Source organism: Crocuta crocuta, unplaced genomic scaffold, assembly GCF_008692635.1.
Source record: "Crocuta crocuta isolate KB4526 unplaced genomic scaffold, BGI_CrCroc_1.0 scaffold36, whole genome shotgun sequence".
NCBI lineage: Eukaryota > Metazoa > Chordata > Mammalia > Carnivora > Hyaenidae > Crocuta > Crocuta crocuta.
The window spans coordinates 17,917,917-17,939,161 of record NW_027532203.1 but is presented as its reverse complement, the minus strand read 5'-3'; the positions used below and the strand labels follow the sequence as shown (position 1 = coordinate 17,939,161).

The window sequence follows — 21,245 nt, the reverse complement described above, 5'->3', positions numbered from 1 at the left end:
TTAAGCAAAAGAGAGAAAAACTGAATGGGCTTTAGAAAGATCACAGGGTCAGCTGGGAGAGTCAGGGGACCACTGCAACTATAGAAGCCAAGATGAGGGCTTGAAAAGTATTTAAATACAAACATCACTGAGCGATATTTAGGCATAAACACTGACGGGATTCAATGACTGACTGGATACAGGAAGGTAGGATGAGGGAAGGGGAGCATCTAGGCTGGGCCCCAGTTTTGGAATGGTGCCACTGGACTGATGCTGCTGCTACTCACCAGATTAAGAGGTAAAGCAAGTTCTGGCATTCAATGCCCCCAACCACTGAGTAAGGTAATGATTACTCCAATTTTACACACTGAGTAAATAAGATTCAACAGGCTTTAGTAACTAATGTGAAAAAGAGTAAGGATGACAGAAAATGACATCACCGAACACAGAATGTTAGGACAAAGTAACTGCCGAAGCAAAGAGCCATCAGAGAATGCTGAACTGGTGGACAAAAATCTGATGTAAAACAGAGTATGTGCCTTGTCTCAAAGTATCTCCCTCAAGATAATTACTACTAAAAAAGGAAACACCAGCAACTTAGTTTTTCCAACTTAGATTTTAGTGCCAAAATCTAGTAAAGAGTACCTTACCCTAGTGATGGAGGTTAACACCACCAAAAATAAGATATAGCAATTTTATGCAGCCCAATATGACACATTAAGAAGGGCATATAACCGGAGGTATTCTTGCCAAAAATGCACAATCTCATGACAAAAAAACAGACAAACCCAAATTGAAAAATATTCTACAAAATACCTGGCCAGTACACTTTAAAAGTATCAAAAGTTATGAAAAACAAGGAAAAACTAAGAAACTATCACAGACTGAAAGAGACTAAAATGATATAAACAATGAAATGTAATTTGGGATCTTGGATTGGATCTAGGAAAAGAAGTCCATTAGCAGAAAAACTGGTGAAATCTGAATAATATTTATAGTTAACAGTATTATACCAACATTAATTTTTTGGCTGTGATAACTATTCTCATGGTTATGCAAGATGCTACTATTAAGAAAAGCCAGGTAAAGAGTGTATCTATTCTCATAATTTTCCTATCAATCTATAACTACTTCAAAGTATAAAATTTTTTTAAAGTCTTGGGAGACAAAGTAGTCAAAAGTAATTACATGGGTCGTGTTTAAATTCTGAAACCACTGAGAAATTTGAATAGGAGCTGGCCATTGTTTTATATTAAAGGATTATTCATTTTACTGTGATTAGATTAAGAATGGATTTGAAATGTGTCCTGGGGTATTTCTAGCTGAAATTATATGATGCTTGTGATCTGCTTTAAAATATTTCAGGAAAAACAGGTGTAGGGGTGTCCACATACAGACTGTCAAAATGTTGATAATCACTGAAGTTGTTTAATGGGTACCCAACTTTCACTTCCATTTATTAAGAAGAAGGAGATACTGTAATATTTAATTATACAACTCAGAAAACGTTGGGTTTTGTCTATACATGTCTATAGGCAATCTATCTTTTTTTCCTCTGGAAGGAGGATTACAAATAGTTTTATTTTTTTTTTAAGTTTTTATACATGACATACATTAAGATAAGATTTACCATGTTAACCATAAAGTGTATAAATCTGTGGCATTAAGTATACTCACACTGTTGTGCAACCACCACCACTATCCATCTCCAGGACATGATCCAAATTTTTAATTGAGATTATTTAAATTTTAGTCATTCATTTTTTGACTACTTAATAAATTCACATAGTTCAAAGTTCAGAAAGATACAGAATGAATATAAGGTGAAAAGAGTATCCCAACTCTGGCCCTAGCCATCGAATTCCCCTGTCCAGAGGCAGTTGATCATACTTGTCCAGACATATTTTAGTCACTTAAGCAAACTACACACACACACACACACACACACACACACACACACCCCTACACACCTTTTTAGGGCAACTGGTTGTATATTATTCACATTTTGATGCCTTGTTTTGTTTACTTGAAATGTATCTTTAAATCTGTATCTTTAAATCTACTTACTCTAGGGGCACTTGGGTGACTCGGCCAGCTAAGTATTTGACTTTTGACTCAAGTCATGAATCATGATCTCACGGTTGGGGAGTTCAAGCCCCACATCAGGTTCTGTGCTGACAGCGTGGAGCCTGCTTGGGACGGACTCTCTCCCTCTCTCCCTCTCTCCCTCTCTCTCTCTCTCTCCCTCCCCCTCCCTCCCTCCCTCCCAGNTCTCTCTGACTCTCCCCACTTGCAATCTCTTTCTCAAAATAAATAAATAACCATTAAAAAAAAAACTACTGACTCTAGGGGTGCCTGGGTGGTTCAGTTGGTTGAGCGCCTGACTCTTGATTTCCGCTCAGGTTATGATCTCACAGTTTGGGAATTCAAGCCCTGCAGCAGGCTCTGTGTTGACAATATGGAGCCTGCTTGGGATTCTTTCTCTCCCTCTCTCTCTGCCCCTCCCCGACTCGTGCATGCTTTCTCTCAAAACAAATTTTTAAAAATTTAAAATATAATTTTAATAATATAAACATAATTTTAAAAGTTTTAGTCTATTTATTTGTTAGTTGGCTTATTACTATCCCCAAGATTTAAAGTATTTCTATTGTACAAAAACTCACTGCAATGTCTTACCCTTGGTGAGAATGAACCATTTTATTTCTTTGATAAGTTTCTCCATGTTTTCTGAAACTACTATTTGGATATTGGATCTTTTGGACTAATCCTTACACTGTCTTTTTTTTTTTTTTTTAATCTTAGTTTTTAACATTTTTCCCCCTTTGTGGAAAAGGTGGTCTATTTAACAATACCCTTTGAGAGTTCAAACTTTACAGGGTCAGAATATACAATCATTTTGAGATTCTGACAACAGCACTCTCTCTATATATATACTGATAAAGATGACATGATTAAGGAAAGAATCTCAAACTCTGTCCCAGACTTTTCCACGGAAAGAGAACATCTTCAAGATGCTACTGTGCTTAAAAGAGACATGAGGCCCCTACGTTTGGATTCACCATCTTGGGGGATTAGCAATGAACCTGAAAATGTTAAAGACCAAAAAGTCCAACTGTAAAGAACTTATGTAATGGGGCTGAATACAGAATTTTTCAAAATTTAAATACAGAATCCTTATTTTTGTAAATCAGTAACAACTCAGAGAAGATGAGCTTTCTAATGATCAGCTGAAGAGGCAAAAAACTCCTCTAATTTGTTCAATTCTTTATTTTACTTTTAACTTTACAATTCTAGGAAATCATTTAACCTCCTAGAGCTTCTGCTAAATCTTTAAGAATGTAAACAGCCATGTATTATTAATGCCTAAGACGGCTATATTTTTAATTGGAAAAGTATATACTATATATTTCCTTTTCTTTCCTCTTACATCTTAGTTCATTTGCTCTTCACATATGTGTCTATTTTAAGTTTCTTCAATTTTTCTAAATGGCAAAGCTAAGTATTTTTCATAATTGTTTTCAGATTTCCACTAATTTTATGGTCCAGGTAACCATCCAGCTCAAAGTTCTAACTCCAGTTTGTTTGTTTGTTTGTTTTAAGTTTATTTATTCTTTGAGAGAGAGAACAAGCAGGAATGGGATAGGAGCAAAGGGAGAGAGAGAGGATTCCAAGAAGGCTCCATACTGTCAGCACGGAACCCAACACAGGGCTCAAACTCACGAACCGTGAGATCATGACTTGGGCCAACATTAGGAGTCTGACACTTAACCGACTGAGTCACCCAGACACCCCAGAACAGTTCCAGTGTATTAATAAATTTTCTGGGATAAAAACATGACATCTACTTTAACTCTTAAAAGTGCCTCAGTTTGGATGATTAAGTTTATGGATGTCCTACTCTGGGCTGCTGTCACAAATTCTTTTTTATGTTGCTATATTTGAAATAAAATTTTCATTAAAAAAGTTATTGCCAAAAAGTAATTCAAAAAGTAAGATGGGGTTTTAGTCAAAGGTTAAAACTGTTTTCTATTTACAGAGTATTTATTACATATTTGGCTAATGTTAGTCATGCTTACTTAAGGAACAACAGTCCAACTGTTGTGGACATTTGTGAAGATGCGAACTTTAAAAAGGTAATTATGGGGCGTCTAGGTGGCTCAGTTGGTTGAATATCCGACTTCGGCTTAGGTCATGATCTCACGGTCCATGGGTTCAAGCCCTACATCAGGCTCTGTGCTGATAGCTCGGAACCTGGAGCCTGCTTTGGATTCTGTGTCTCCCTCTCTCTGTCCCTCCTGTGCTCTCTCACACACACAAACTCTCTCTCAGAATAATTAATAAACATTAAAAAAATTTTTTAAATAAATAAATAAAAAGATAATTACGGTTAAATAAGGTCATAAGGGTGGGGACCTAATCCAATACAACTGGTGTGCTTAAAAGACAAAGACACCAGGGATGCACAGACACAGAGAAGAAAGGTCAAGTGGGTACACACAGCAAGAAGGCATCCTCATAAAGCAAGGAAAGAGGCTTTGGGGAAACCAACTCTGCTGACTCCTTAATCTTGGACTTCAAGCCTTCTGAATTTTGAGAAAATAAATTTCTATTGTTTAAGCCACCGACTGTTATGCTTTGTAATGGCAGCCCTAGCGGACTAACATAAGAACATTCACGAAGAAACATCACATATTCCAAACATTCCTCTTACCTGGATATGCATATCTCTCGAACTTGCTGAGGTGTCAGAGCAAAAATAAAAAACTTCTCTTGAAATCGCTGAATACTGCTTTGAACTGGGAAGAAAGAAAAAAAAGATAACATTCCAATATCCAATATCCAAAAGGTAACAAAGCTGTAACCATCTGCAATAACAATGCACTTCTGATAAAGTCTGCCAAATTCTGGAATTTTTATGGTTAAAATACTCCAAAATAAATAAGTACTAAATTACAATCATCTTGGAATCATGAAAGTCAAGTCACTCTAAAGTACACTCAATTTTAAGCATTTAGTCACTATTCTATCAGACTAATTATAATAAGGTCAAAACATAGCACAACTCTTCAAAATTACATTTCATCCTACTGACTCAAATGAAAACCTGAAGTCACAAACTTTCCCCAGATTGCTATCCCAGACTTAGGTGTCTTTTGGTCTTTTGTTTGTTTTCTTTCCTTGTTGTGTTTTGTTTTCGACCCTTTATATTCAGTTACACAGAGTATTCATATAAGATAAAATTTTAAACTTTAGCTTCTAAATTGAAAAACTTAAGACATACAATAATTATTTGCATACAGATTATCTAGTTTAAAAATTACCTAATGAAGCTGTCCTTAACTGTATTAACTGAAATGTATTTACTTCAAAAAGAACTTTGTAACAGATTATCCTGATTCAATGATATTCTAATGCTCATTAAAACAAAACAAAGCAAAAGCTAATATAGAGACCTTCTGCTTCCCAACAAGTACTGCAACAACGCACAAGAAAGGGCAAAATGGCTCTCCTATGTGTTTCTGGTCACAGTTTTACTGATACATAAATGAATGAACAAGATGCCAGTTGAATATCCAATGTCAGAAAACTTCCTTCAACAAGTCACACCAAATCAAGAAAATTATTGAGTAAAACATTTTTCCTTAAAGGGCATAATTCAGTGTAACAATTATGCTCCTAGAAATCATGTCATAAAGGGGCTCATATTTTCCCAGAACATTTAAAAAAGGAGGGGAGAGAAAGGAAGGCTATTTATGATGAAGGCCTAAGAATTAAACAAAACTCTATGAAGCAAATAACTCAAAGGCTGCTACAGTGGTATGTCCGTCCATTTCTTCAATTCCTATTTACTTCTCAACTCTTTCCTGTGCAGATTCCATTTCCCACTCTCTATCCACAGTTAAGTTCATTAATGACCTCTTAACTGTCAAATTCAGTAACATTTACTTTGAGATCAGAGGTGAACACTGCATTTTCAATCAGAGTTAATAGTATAAGCACCCAGCCTCTCCAGCCAGAAACCTCAAAAGGTCTAACAGGTACAAATGGAGTCCCAGAAGAAGAAAACAGCATTAAAAAAAAAAAGTTGCTGAAAGAATATTACATAACTGATTTGGGGGAAGCCCTTACAGGATCAAACTTCAAGCAAAATAAATACAAAGAAAGCTACCTAGTCACATCAAAATCAAACTGCTGAAAACCAATTATGACTACAAAATTTTGAGAGCAGAGAAAAAAAGAAACATTACATACATGGGGAAAACAATACAAATAAAGGCTGACTTCTCATCAGAAGCAACATAAGCCAGAAGTCATCTTCAAAGTGGTGAAAGGAAAAACTGTCACTGAAAATTCAATGTCCTTCAAAAACAGGGTGAAATAATGACTTGTAGATAAACAAGGCCAAGTTAATTTGCTGAAAGCAAGTAATTACTACATGAAATGTAAAAGGAAACTTCCAGGATAAAAAGAAATGATACCAAATTCAAAACCAAATTTTCAGGAATGAAAACCAACACAAATAGTAAATAAGTGGTAAAGGTAAAAGAATACACTGTTTTTTCTCATGATTTTCTTAAAAAGATAACTGTTTAAAGCAAAAGGAATGGCACAGAGGGGCATCTCTGTGGCTCAGTCGGCTGAATGTCTGACCTCAGCTCTGGTGGTAACCTCACGGTCCACGGATTCAAGCCCCGCGTCAGGCTCTGTGCTGACAGCTCAGAGCCTGGAGCCTGCTTCACATTCTGTGTCTCCCTCTCTCTCTGCCCCTCCTCTCTTGTGCTCTGTCTCTCTGCCTCTCAAAAAAAATAAACATTAAAAAAAAATTTTTTTTAAAGGAATGGCACAGAAAGGCAGGACTTTTATCACAGGTAGAAGATGCGACAATGGCAAAAAGGATAAATAAAATTATCTGCCCAATGGCTGTGATTCTTACTTCATTCTGATAAGCCTGATTAACACAGATATCCCCAGAGACAGATCCACTCTTTATGCACTAAAAATGTCGGATATCTACAACTGCAATACTGGGTGCAAGACCTTTGGTCAATTCACCCAGCACAAATGTCAGTACGTGAGGCCTTGACTGGGTGCCTGGAGTCAACCTACCCAGAAGAGTACCCATATACCATGAAACTTACATTGAAACTGGAATGCTTCCATAATCAGCATATGCCAACATGTACAATTTACAGAACCTACAGCTTACTGTTAGCAGTTTATATCTTAACATGTTTTTGCAGAGCCTTTTATTTTTCTGACATAGTTTTCGCCAGTTTATTTGATGCCCAATTTCTGTCCTTTAAAATGTAATACCAAATAACTACCCTGTTTCTATGGAAAAAAAAAAAAAGTTTCATCATTGTATACCATAACTGAACTCCAGGAAGTTACAGCAAAAAACAGTGCGTATGCTAATAAAATCCAATTTGTATTAACAGTGACAAGACAATTTTATAACAGAATAGCAACCAAAAGCACACAGAATTTGCCATAAGGTAAATCTATTAGCTAAACTGTCATTTTAATACAAGTCAGGAAAAAGAATGGTAGGTTATCAAGCAAAAAGATACAGGTTTTACAGTGTATTTTCTCTGCAGTAGTGTCCCCAACTCGGGATCAGAAAACCAATTCTACACTGATCCCATGAACACTTTCATGTTAACAGCAGCAAATGAAAAATGAAAAAGACCATGACTCAGGGGCATGAATCAGGTATGACTTTGGTCAAGCCCTTTCCTTTTTAAACAATCTTGCATAAGGTAAATTCTATTTTTCAAAGACAGCTACAACAATATCTTCCATCACACCCTTCTTATAACCTTGACATTCTTCCAGTGAAGTGGTAGGGTCTCTATTACCCTCCCTTTGAACTTGAATGGCCCATTGTGACTGCTTTAATCAATAGTGTAGGCATATGTGACACTATATAATTTTCAAAGCTAGATCATAAAAGCACCATGCACTTCTTCTTTGCTCCTGAAACCCAGCTTTCATGCTCTAAAGATGCCCAGAAAAGACCAGAAGAAAAAGCCTTATTCAGGTACTCTAGCCAACATAGCATCACACATGCGTGAAGATGCCTTCATATAATTCCCGCTTCTAACCGTTAAGTCACTCCCAGCCCTTAAGTCGTCTCAGCTAAGACCCCAGACATCTTGGGGTAGAGACAAGCTATCCACACACTGTCCAATTCCTAACACATAAATTCCATAAACATAAGATGGTTGTTTCATATCACTGTACTTGGAATGATGTTTTATACAAGTAAAACTATGCCACAATTTCATAGTTATTTTCTCGTTAATCTTATAAGTTCCAAGTTCTATCATGATGTCCAGCTTCATTTGGAATTACTAACTGATGAGGCCTTGCTGATATGACATAATATTTATGACTACTCTACCTTTATGGATATTGTTTCCTTCCACCTTTTGAAGCATTAATGGACCAGAATATTCCCGTATCCTCATCTTAGCCCTAACTGGTTACTATCCAAGTGATATAGGAAATTCACGGAAGATCTCCAAGTCCTTCCTCACTCAACTAAAATGGGAATAACATTTTGCTCATCTGCCTCTTAATGGCTGTTTTTTGGATCAAATCAATAATATATGTGAAAGGATTCTGATAACATGTGATATATTTTCAGTTCCAGAAGTCCTATTAATCAAAAGTTTTCAAAGAGATAGCAAAATTTCAAGAGGGAAAAAAAAAAACAGTCCAACAGATGCATTTTGCCAGCTATTCAATAATAATGAATTCTTCTTGGTAAGATTTTCAGGTATAAAATATTGTAACATGATCAAAAATGTGAAATATTCTTAGTAAAATAAACTTCCCAAGTTTCCCCACTGCAGAAAGTAGACACCTTTTACATAAAGGTGGACACCTTTTGATAAACTGGTTTATACTTGGTCAAGAATGCTTCCTAGCAGTGAGTGCCTAGGTTAACAGGGGCTTTCCCACTGAAGAAAGAGATAAACTAATGTTTTATAGGCAGCTTTGTGGATTATCATGGCTCAGTCTAGCTTATTTGTAAATAAAATAACTCATAAAGTAACAATGAATAAATCAGTTTATTACACTGCATTATCTAAGATCTGTATCCTGAGCTATTTGCTTCCCTATCACCCATCAATTAACTGTACCATCACTGCCAATCAAAGCATACTCTTGCCTTACTTCTTTTCCCATCATATCTCTGCATCAAAAGTAGAGGGGAACAACCTCCATGTGTATAAAATACACAAAACAAATACAAAGAGTTATAATAGAAGAAATAAATATAAAGAGTTCTATATTTACAAATTATTCATTTTTGATCATTTGTTTCTTTTTTTTAATTTTTTTTTTTTATGTTTTATTTCTTTTTAGGAGAGAGAGAGAGACAGCATGAGCAGGGGAGGGTCAGAGAGAGAGGGAGTCACAGACTGAAACAGGCTCCAGGCTCTGAGCTGGCAGTCAGCACAGAGCCCGATGTGGGGCTCGAACCCACGAACCGCGAGATCATGACCTAAGCGAAAGTCGGACGCTCAACCGACTAAGCCACCCAGGCGCCCCTGATCATTTGTTTCTTAACACACAGGACGTAACAGGCACATAGAATGCTTTCGATAAACATTGGACTAAATGATTCTACATTCCAATATTCAACAAACAGTTATCACTCCAAATTGTTTTATGTGAATACTTTTTAAATGATAATTCTCCTATATACATACCCAAATTTTTCTACTTTAATGATATTTACTCAGAAACCTGAGTCATTTAAAAGAATTTTATCTAAACAGAAATCATCACTATACTAATAATCATCAGTGATATTTAATATGAAGACACTTTTTCCCCTAGACAACAGCTGCAAAGATGAGGGGAGGGTAGAGTACTGAGATTTCATGCTTCTTATAAAAACTGAGTTCAATTCAGATTTTTCTTAACATTTATTTATTTTTGAGAGAGTATGCGTGTGAGCAGGGAAGGGGGAAAAGGGAGGTACAGAACCCAAAGCAGGCTCCAGGCTCCAAGCTAGCAGCACAGAGACTGAACCCACGAACCGCGAGATCATGACCAAGCCAAAGTCAGACACTTAACCTGACTGAGACACCCATGTGCCCTAATTCAGAATTTTGGAAGAAGGGAGTAGTTACCAGTTTTCCAATCACTAGAAATCATTCATTCCCTTTACCCCAGTCCTCTTCTTCATCCTCTATATCCAATTAGTCATGAAGTCCTCCTTTCTAAAATGTTCTCATCGACTTTTCACTACTTCCATCCTACTCAAAACCTATTAGCGTTTATGCGAATGAAGTCTGAACGCTGCCCCTCTGCTGCCTCCCAGCAGAACGTGGATGCAGAGCTGGTCATCAACTTCACAACCTCTTCTCTGCTCAGACATGCTTCGCAGCACCCTACTTCTGAATGAGCCCAGTCTAAACCCTCTTACCTAGAAGGGGCCCCAAAACAATGGCCACCTATTCCCTAGCAAACCTGCATTTCCAATTTCTTCCCTCAGGGTGTCCTCTACTCAAAGCGGTTTCCTCAGTCAGGTGTCACAATTGTGCCACTTTCATCTCTATCTATCCGTGTGACTACTCACAGTTCTCCCCTCTTCTAGTGTTTCTTCTGCTATGAACAACGCCAATTCAAAGTAGACAAATGAATCCTTCAAAGTCTCACTCCCACTCCAACAAGTCTTGACTAACTTCCCCATTCTTTAGGTCAATATCTGAGTTTCAGATACACAATTTACAGTGCTTCATCATACGGGCACATACCTCATCGCTACTTGGCTCTCACACTAACATTACATCCCCAAATGGGTGACAAAGTTCCAAATGGCCATCTCATCCTTCTCACTTCTTCACAATTAGACTACACTAACCATATTCAAATGAAATCCTCATTATATATGTGTTAACTGGGTTAATAAAAATGATGTGTATAGTGTCTGAATGTATCCAAATTCTTTAGAAGTGAGACTCTATTTTAATGGCTTTCCATTAATGTGCATACCACCTTAAACCTCTTTAATTGTACCCAGAAGCTTAACACATATTTCCTAATACTCAGGAATTTAAGAATATGAAAAGATGTTGATTCTCATTAATTTTTCACCTTTTAAAGATTAAAAAATCAATAATATATTAAAAGACCAATGCTGATGAGGGTGTAAATAATACATTCATATACTACTGGATTATAAACTGGCGCAAGGCTTCTGAAGTAACTGCTGAAATTCTCTCTAAAACTTGAATATCAAAATATGTACTCCTAACTCTTTGACCCAACAATTTCACAGATGCATTACACTTCATAAACAAGCACACAAGTATTCAGAAGCACACATGCAAAAATGTTACCAGCTGCAGTGTTGAAAGACTGCAAGAATAATGACCAACACATGCTAGATACCAAAATATTTCCAAATAAATAATAAAAAATTGAAAATGTACATCAACAGAATACTGGTTAAGTTATGGTACATCTACAAGAGAAAAGATCTACTGCAACCCACAAATCTACACTATATTTCCAAGAAACTGTGTTAATTAAGAAAGATTATCATGATACAAAGCTCCAGGAGGTGGTATTCCCAGAGGATACAAATAGAATCGTGTCCTCTCTCACTAGAAATATGGCACAGGGGCTCCGCAGTTGGAAAAAGCTTTTAAAATGAACAGGAAGAAAAGACGACAACATAACATATGCAGAGAAAAAATTAACTATTGATACAACTCCAGCTGAGTACTAGAGGACACTATGAGGGGCTTTCCTTTTCCATTACATTTCTATTAAATTTTCAATTACTAGCATAAATTACTTCTGTAATCTGAAAAGCAAAACGAGGAAATTTTAAGGAATGAAAGGCTCAAAAATACATTGAAGGTATTTCACAAAATAACAACAGCCAGATGTAACAACATACAACACTTACCAGGCAGAGTGAACAAAAAGAGCTGGTCACAGAAGAATATATACACCATCACATGATTTCAAAAGTCAATTAGCATTACTTTTTAAAAATGCATATATGTGGTAAAACAAGCAGAGAAGAGGAACATAAATTCAGAGTAGTGATTTAACTCAGAAAAGGCAAGGAGATGGCTTAATGATATTGGCAATGTTCCTTTTTTAAAAAAATGAAGTTGTGGTTTCACTGAAGTGCTTTATATATATTCTTTTTGTACAGACTGAACACAAATTTCCTAAATAGAAAATCCCAAAGGATTTCACCTTAAAAAGAAGTTGTCTTAAAAAAAGAAAGGCTCTCTGTGAAAGCAAATCAGGATAGCTATTTAAGAGAGGAGAACAGAGATTTTTTGCCAGTTTTTGGATTATGAGGTTTTTCTGTTAGACTTAAAACCTTAGCTACAGAGATATCATTTAGTATTGTGTACACTCAGGTTTTTTAGATGCCACAGTTTTTCACTTTAAATGTTAAAATATTTTTATTTTAACCATTCTTAAAAGAAATAATTCCAAACTGCAAAACTATATAACACTGTATCTTCTTAAATAAAACATACACATCATGGTTGTTTTAGGGATTTTCTTTTAAGTTTAGCTATTTATTTTGAGAAAGACAGAGAAAGAGGGAGAGGGAATCCCAAGCAGGCTCTGTGCTGTCACGGCACAGAGCTGAATTCAGGGCTTAATCTCACAAACTGTGAAATCATGACCTGAGCTAAAATCAAGAGTAGGACACTTAACCGACTGAGCCACCCAAGTGCCCTGGGTTCTTTTTTTAAGCATCAATGCATGTGTCATGCTGTAACAGCAATTCCCTCGGTACTAAAGGGTTATTGGTTTCAAGATTCCAAGAAGCTTTAGAAGGACATTTTTTTTACCTCTTATGTCTATTTTTTTCTACTTGGTTCTTCTATTTTCTCTCTTGTAGCCAATTATTTCCTACTTAACAGTATGTTGATGGCCTAAAAACCATCTAATCAACTGTGTATAAAAACAAGAATACACAGACTGGCTTACAGATGTCAAGAATATGGGCTCTGAAATATAGATCTGACATCTCTTTTGACTCTTGAGGATTTTAAATTCTCAGTTCCTGAATGGAAACAGGTTTCTCCATAGCAGGATTCTGAACAAAAGGACATTCCCACAATTTCTATTTTTATAATTCATTTTCAATATTATAAAACCAAATTAATAAAAATTAAGAAAACTTCTGGATGTCATTACACTGCCTTAGACAATGTGACACTAGAAATTTTCAATTGAAGGTCATTACTGGAAATGATTAAATTTTTGCCACTTTCATTTGGCAGACTACATGCTAATGTGGATTTTCTAACTTTCTACCTCCAAATCTAAGAGCATTTCTTAGATTAGGGCTTTACCAATCTGACATAACAAAATTATATACATTAAGAAAATTCTTTTTCTCTTTAGGAAAGGTATGATAAGGAAACGTTTAAGCCTTGTTTTAAAACAAGTATAAGGATGCACTGGTGGCTCCTTCAGTTAAGCATTCAACTTCAGCTCAGGTCATGATCTCGCAGTTCATGAGTTCATGCGCTGATAGCTCAGAGCCTGGAGCCTGCTTCAGATCTGTGTCTCCCTCTCTCTGCCCCTCTCTGTGTTCTCTCTCAAAAATAAACAAACATTAAGAAAAACTTAGGAATAAATAAACAAGTATCAGTTTATAAAATTCATTAAAATAGAGAGAAGCAAAACTCTTGAAAAACATATGAGTGGACAGTATTTAGCTCAGGGGTAAAAACTTATTTCGTAAGCCCTGAGGTTATATGTTATCTCTTACATTCCAATTTAAACTACAGGCAAAAGGCAGGTTCTTCTTAGCCACTCGACAACACAAAATACCTCTGGCATTATTTTATCTAAAAGAGGTATCCCCTTTACCCTTACCAAGGTTAAGGAAAGAGAAACTATGAAAAATACAGAAAAGAAAGAAAACTCCTATTTCTATTTTTGAGCAAAGCAGGGAAATGAGGAAAGAGCTCAGGAAGCGCCTCCAGAGTTCACCCCTTGGTGCACCACTGACGCGAATAAGCACAGAAGACACACGATTCACCTTCTCTCCGGTCTTCTTTCCAGGAATGCAACCATGTCTCTTAAGTACCTTCCCCTGTTAACTAAAACCCACAGGCCCGCTTACCTCCCAATCCTCACTGGAGCCGAACTCCTGAGGAGTCCCATGAGGTAGGGTCTCCTAATAGGCATATTACCAGTCTGAATCTTTCTCAAAAAACATGCAAAAAAATAAATTTGCAATAACTGCTGAGAAAGAAACATGAGAATGGGCCATTTTGTCCACTGGTATAAACTAAAAACCATGACAGAGAGAGAAATTTAAAAAATTTTTGGAAACATTCTAACCAGATAAATGCACCAGTTTAAAAAAAGGGTTAAAGATAATAGTAAAAATCATAAAAAAAAAAAAAAAAAAGTCAACCAGGANAGTTAAAAAAAATAGAAAAAAAAAAAAAAAAAAAAAAAAAAAAGTCAACCAGGTAATAAACATTTAAAATGTTTGCTCCTGGTATTAATTTTAAAAATAGAAAAATCTAAAGATACAAGCTTTCACCTGTCAAAATCACCAAGATCTCTTTTTAATACTACCTAATAAAGGCAGGAAAAAAAGCAATGAGAGGCAGTTTCTCACTCTGTGTAATTTAAAATGGCACAGCTTTGGGGTGCCTGGGTGGTTCAGCTGGTTAAGCAGCCAACTTCAGCTCAGGTCATGATCTCACAGTTTGTGAGTTTGAGCCCCACATGGAGCCCTGTGCAGACAGCTCAGAGCCTGGAACCTGCTTCGGATTCTGTGCCTCCCTATCAAAAATATATAAACATTAAAAAAAATAAAAGAATTTTCAAAATGGCACAGCTTTTCTGGGAACTAATTTAGCAACAGGTTATCAAGAGTTTAAAATTAAAATGTTCTTATTCTTTGATATAATAATTCTACTCATAGGACTTTGCACAAATAATAAAACATGAACACTAATCCCTTAATTCATAATGAAAGTAATGAAGGAATAAATGCATTACTCTACCTGTCTGGCTAAGTATTGCTAAATAAAAACATTTAAAATGAGGAGAAAGGGTGATGGGGCAGGTGCAGCACCTAGGTGGTTCAGCTCAGTTCATAATCCCAGTTTGTGAGTATGAGCCCCACATGGGGTGTTCTGCTGTCAGAACAGAACCTGCTTCAGATCCTCTGTCCCCCCTCTCTCCGCACTTCCCTGCTCACTCTCTCTCAAAAACAAATAAACATAAGGAAGGAAGGAAGGAAGGAAAGAAAAGAAGGAAGAGGGATGAAGGAAGAGAGAGGAAGGAAGAAAGAGGAATGAAGGAAGGAAAGTAGNAAAGAAAGAAAGAAAGAAAGAAAGAAAGAAAGAAAGAAAGAAAGAAAGAAAGAAAGAAAGAAAGAAAGAAAAAAATACAGTGAGGAGAGAGGGGCTGGGAAAAGCTTACCACCACCAATCAGGCCATACTGACCCCATTAATGAGCTCTACCTCTCAAAATTTCCTTCTGGCTCAACCAAGATCTAGAACAGCTCAATCCTTAACAAAAGGAAAAAAGCACACACATATATTTAAGAGAATTGTGAGATAACTTGAATTAAAAAGAGTTTTGCCCAGGTTGGGGGAAAAAAAACCTCTCAAATTAACTATGAAATGCCATCTCCCAAACAATTTATTTTATCATAAATCCCAATACCTCTACAGATAATTACATTAGGCGATTTAAAAAAACAAAATCATACCATTACAACAAAGAAGTCATCAATGTTGGTAAAAATTTGTTAAAGTCCCATGTATCAATTTTAGTAATAATAAAGTCCATTAAATTTTCTGAGCAGTAGATCAATATTAAACAAAAAGCTAAACTCTGTGTACCAATTAAAAAAATTAAAGTATAAAAAAGGTTTATTTCGTAGGAAAGCAGTTTAAACACTATGTTAAACAGAAACTAAATCTCTGTAAAGCTATCAAAACACAAATTATGGGCAGTAATATTTGTAACTGTTCCTATATACACAGAAGCATATGTTCTAAGAATCTGAGTTCTAAGCCATAAGAATGCTGGTACGATGAATTAACAGTTTTATATTAGATTTCAGTCATGGTTGCCAATATTACTTATCTGGGATTTATTTGGCAGTAATGTCTCAATTTTATGGTATTAACAGCAAATCATTAGTGAATAGTTGAAAGCCGCTTGCTTTATTTATTCTCTCGTCTACAAGGACTTGATTTCTCTAACACTTACCTAAACTCGTGGGCTTGATGAGAACATCAAGGACATCATAAAAGGGCAAGTTTTTTAACTGCACATCAGGATGGACAGGAGGAATCGGGGGAGATGGCTGCTGCATCTCAAACGTGGGCTTAGTATCCTGAAGCAGCACAGAACCAACAGGAGAGGACGGCGAGTGAGGTGTAACTGAAGTGGAAGGCAACGAGTGGATTCCAGCCACGGCCAAGTCAGGCTCTACAGGTGATGAGCTACCGTCCAATGTGAAAACCGAAGATTTGATTGTGGACAAATCAGAAAGTCCTTCCAGAGTCCGTGGATATCGGCGTCTGTACAATTCTCGGATTTTAATCTGAACGGCAGGGCTGCAGCCACTCTTCAATAAATGCAACGCCCTCATCAGGAGGTCATGCTTGCGTCCACTTTTATTCCGTCCAGCAAAGCCTAGTAACACTTGTAGTTCAGAAACCCTAAAGCTAGAAACCATATTCTGAAAGGAAAAAAAAAAGGACATAAGCGAAGAGTCATCCTCAATCTTATGAAAACCCCATCCAACTAAGACAGACTGTAAAATCTGGTTTTACCAGCATTTTATCAACCGGTATATGCCAGTAACAGCATTTTCACATACCACTTAGAACTGATCCTATTTATAGAGTCACTGTCTGCCCAAGTTACATTCAAGTTACGGTGTTATGTTTTGCTGTATTCTTAATCTTGATAATCTACGGTCTACCAGTTTCTACTAACCTCCTCATTATCTGATTATGCTCAAGTGTAAACCCCTATTTGTTTTATGACTATGAAATTTATAACCAATGAAATTTTCTTTTCAAAAGTAAGCCCTATTAACACACATTGTAATGTCTCTTACAGTACTGTCATAAATTAACCAAACAGAAGATCAGATTTTTGCAAAACTATAGGCATAACTTCTGAGGTTAAGCAGTAAATCTACAAAATCAAGACAAAATTGTGATCCAAAATCCAATGAATTTTTCACCCCAACTCAAATGATTAAGGAACAGACCACATCGAGAATAAGTTACTTTTAAATACTAAAGCTAAAAATCACACGCATCTTATTTAGCATACTTCTAAAACAAGTGAAATCCCGAGCTGAGTATCCAATGAGGAAAAGAGCTTTAACGAGCAAGGAAAGGATTGGTCATAAATCCCAAAGGGCAAGATTCTCCCCAGGCCGCTCTGCTGACTTGTTCTTGGGTACAAAATGAAGCTTACAAGCAGTTCTTGCTTCACATCTCATCATCTACTTATTAACAAAACCTAGCAAATACTTTTAATAACTTGCTGCCTCTTACATCCATCTATTTAGTGAGTTTCAGAACTTGGAGGTTAAACCACACTCGGGTCAGATTTACTGGTACCCAAGTGGTGGTCAGAAAGAAGAGTAAGACCCAGAGCTGATCCTCACAAAACAATCCTAAGGATAATTCTCCCACCTTGCCTCCTCAGTGCTACACACTCCACAGCCACCTGGGATTCCTTCTCAATCTGGTAGGTGTGCAGGGGCAATATCTACGGCAGGTACTGATTCATGTAGGTCCTCAGTTCTGCACTTTTTAAGTTTCATAGACAGCCCAGAAGCAGCTGTTCAAACTCTGGTTGGCTTTTAAATAGTTGTCAAGAATGATACTTGCTAGTTTTCTAAAATGCACACAAATTTAAATATATCCAAGTACTCTGCATGTACAAGCTGTATCATAATTCTCCTTCATATATCTCTGTATTTTATATTGTGTAAATCAGAGAACATGAAATTGTAATCCTAGCAACCACTTTTTATATTCAACTAGCACTGTCCAATAGAAATAGGAACCACATATTTAATTCTAAATCTTCTAGTGGCTACAATAAACACTAAAATCTTAATATGCTTTATTTAACCCAGTATATCAAAAATATTATTTCACCATGTAATCAATTTTTGTGATTTAAAAATAATCCACTTTTTTAACACTAAGTCTTCAAATCAGTGTATTTTACACTTGGAGCATATCTGTTTGGACTAACAAACTTCAAGTGCTTCGGAGTCTCAGTGGCCAGCGGTTCCCACACTGAACCACGCAGCTCTAAATCACACTCTAACAGCAACATATACCATGGCCTTTACACTTCACCTCACTTCATTTCCTCCGTATGTTAAAATAAGGATTTTATCTATCTTACCCCAATGCTATGGGCAACAATGATGAAAAACAAGAACATTCTTGGCCTATGTCAAGTTACAGTTTACTCAAGGTTTCATGTATAAAAAGGACCAGGAGAGCTTTCCCAAGCACCTTCCCAAGCAAGAACGCAGTGCACCTTTCCCAAAGTCCCCAATCCTAATACTTCAAGTTGGCATATATTATTACAGGAGCGTAAGCAGCATTAAATCATGAGAATGCTGACAAAGGCAGTCACACAGATACACTTCTGTGATACTTTCTAAAGAAATCTAACTCCAAATTCATTATTTTGTTTCCCTCCTTATTTTCAGATATTCCTTGTTTTAAGGAGACTTGTTTTACAGAAATGACAAAAAAGAACACAAAGTCACCCTAAGCTGTGCTCTCAAAACTGAATTTCTGGGAGGTCTCACATCATTTACTTTCCAATGGTAACTTTATCTGGCAAAGAATGCTAATGCAATTAGCTCTATTAACTACTGTAAATATATCAACAAAAAGGAAGAAAGAGATAAGAACTCAGAACATGAATGTGGAATTAGGAAATTCTGCAGCAAAAAAAAAAAAAAAGAAAAGAAAAGAAAAAGAAAAAAGAAAGAAAAAAATCCTTTGGTCTGGGGAAGGGCAAAGGAAACCAGAAAAGGATGGTCTCTACACTGCAAAATGCTGCAAAAATGAAGTACTGCTGAAAAAGGATGGCTTTGAGTTCAATGGTGTTCTATGGAAAACTTCACAACAACAATCAGTAATTGCACGTAGGTCAAGTCCTGGCTCAAAACTTAGGATGTTGGAAATGTCACTTCATCCCTCCTGTCATCTATTTCTATTCAAAAACAAACATCAACAAAAACTCTCCTCTAGTTATCATTTGCTATTAAGATACTTCTCTATGGAGCTAAGTCAAGTTCTGCATGTTTTTCTTTACAAATCTTGCTGGATCCCATTTCTTCTTAAAGAGATGCCTTTTTTTTTTTTTTTTTTTGGTTAAACTCAATCTTCAACCAAATTTCAGCTGTCACCACGTAAGGTAAGCCTGCTATGAATACTACCAAGAATGGATTATAGTTCTTTTTCTCCACCAACCTCTAATGTCTATATCTTTAGTACAATTTTTAGTGTAACTTTTTTCAAGTGGACTTTATCCAGTCTACCCTGCTGCCTCCCAAAGTCTGTCTTCTAAGAGTTCAATGACAATTGCTATATGCTCTACACAAAAGAAATTCAATAAATGCTTGCTAATCGATTTTAAGGAAATTCTATGAACTAGAGAGAAATATGTTGGCATGACTAATTTTTAAAAAGATACATAAACAATCTGGATTTCTAAAGAAAAGCTAGTATAAATTAAGACCAGAACTTTAAGTCAACCTTATTTATTTATCAAATTAAAGTAACAAAATTATTTTAAAAATTAAAGCTGAGGCATTATAAAATTGGAACTACAGGAGTCAAGGCAAGTTGAAAAGTGCTACATTTAGAAAATACCTCATTAAGGAAGTAAATATGATAGTTACATGCAATACCCAATGAGTAAGAATGCTCTTCAACTTTTTTTTTTAGATTTTTTTGGGAGAGAGAAAGCAGGGGAAGTGCAGAGAAAAACGAGGGAGGGAGGGACAGAGAGAGAGAGAGAGAATATGAATGCATCCCAAGCAGGCTCCATACCTCCAGAATGGAGACCAACACAAGGCTTGAACTCACAAACTGTGAGATCATGACCTGAGTTGAAATCAAGAGTCTGACACTCAACTGTCTGAGCCACCCAGACGGCCCTGCTCCTTAACTCTTAAACACAAGATAGAAATTGCACAAGTAGTTCAGAATTTGGGGGAAATTCTAATAGGTTGGAAGCCATGGTAAAGATCAACACCAACTCTGTAGATCCTCCATCTGTCAGAATGTATAATATAGGGTAGGGAAAGGAGCTGCTGTGGGAAATTGATAAATCACATTATTAACACTGTCTATCCCAACTACAATTTTTTTAAATGTTTATTTTTGAGAGAGAGAAAATGAACGAGTGAAGGAGTGGCCAAGAGAGAGGAGGACAGAGGATCCAAAGCAGGCTCTGCACTGCCCGCAGAAAACCCAATGTGGGGCTTGAACTCACAAACTGAGAGATCATGACATGAGTCAAAGTCAGGCACTTAATAGGCTGAGCCACCCAGGTGCTCCCCAACTACAATATTAAAACAACTTACATCTTTGTTTATAAGTAGGAATGGATAAAGAAAAACTACCAGATATATATCAATACATCAGAGGAGTGACCAAGTCATAAGAGAAGCTATGTGACAAATCAGAAAGATGCTCCAATTCCTCTCCATTTCAGAGGTCATAGAAGGCCTTAGTTTGCAGCACTGTATTCCTGTGAATTCATGTTTTCCCTATAATTAAATGTCTTTGACCTGAGAGACTGTATGTGGATCTCTTCCTTACAACACAATAACTCCTAGACTGAAAGAACTGAAACTGAAATCAACTATTAAAAGAAATAATAAAGGGGTATCTGGTGGCTCAGTCAGTTAAGCATCTGATTTTTTATTTTGGCTCAGGTCATGATCTCAAGGTTCGTGAGTTCAAAGCCCCAACAGTGTTGAACTTGCCTGGGATTCTCCCCCTCTGTCCCTTCCCGCTGTCTCTGTCAAAAATAAACTTGAAAAATTGGGGCGCCTGGGTGGCTTAGTCGGTTAAGCGTCCGACTTTCGCTTGGGTCATGATCTCGCAGTTCGTGGGTTCGAGCCCCGCGTCAGGCTCTGTGCTGACTGCCAGCTCAGAGCCTGGAGCCTGTTTCCGCCTGTGACTCCCTCTCTCTCTGACCCTCCCCTGCTCACGCT

General features: G+C 36.7%; 1 protein-coding gene across 4 annotated transcripts in view; it reads right to left on the bottom strand.

Moving 5' to 3' along the window:
* PIAS2 (protein inhibitor of activated STAT 2) overlaps positions 1-16,703 on the bottom strand; it is a 63,138-nt gene extending 46,435 nt beyond the window's left edge. For all 4 annotated transcript variants that reach the window (XM_077777697.1, XM_077777698.1, XM_077777699.1 and 1 more), the window contains exons 1-2: positions 16,232-16,703; positions 4,691-4,775 (exon numbers count right to left, since the gene is read on the bottom strand). In XM_077777697.1, coding sequence (XP_077633823.1) covers positions 4,691-4,775; positions 16,232-16,703 — 557 coding nt within the window. The remainder of the gene's footprint in view (positions 1-4,690; positions 4,776-16,231) is intronic.
* Positions 16,704-21,245: the final 4,542 nt, after the last annotated feature.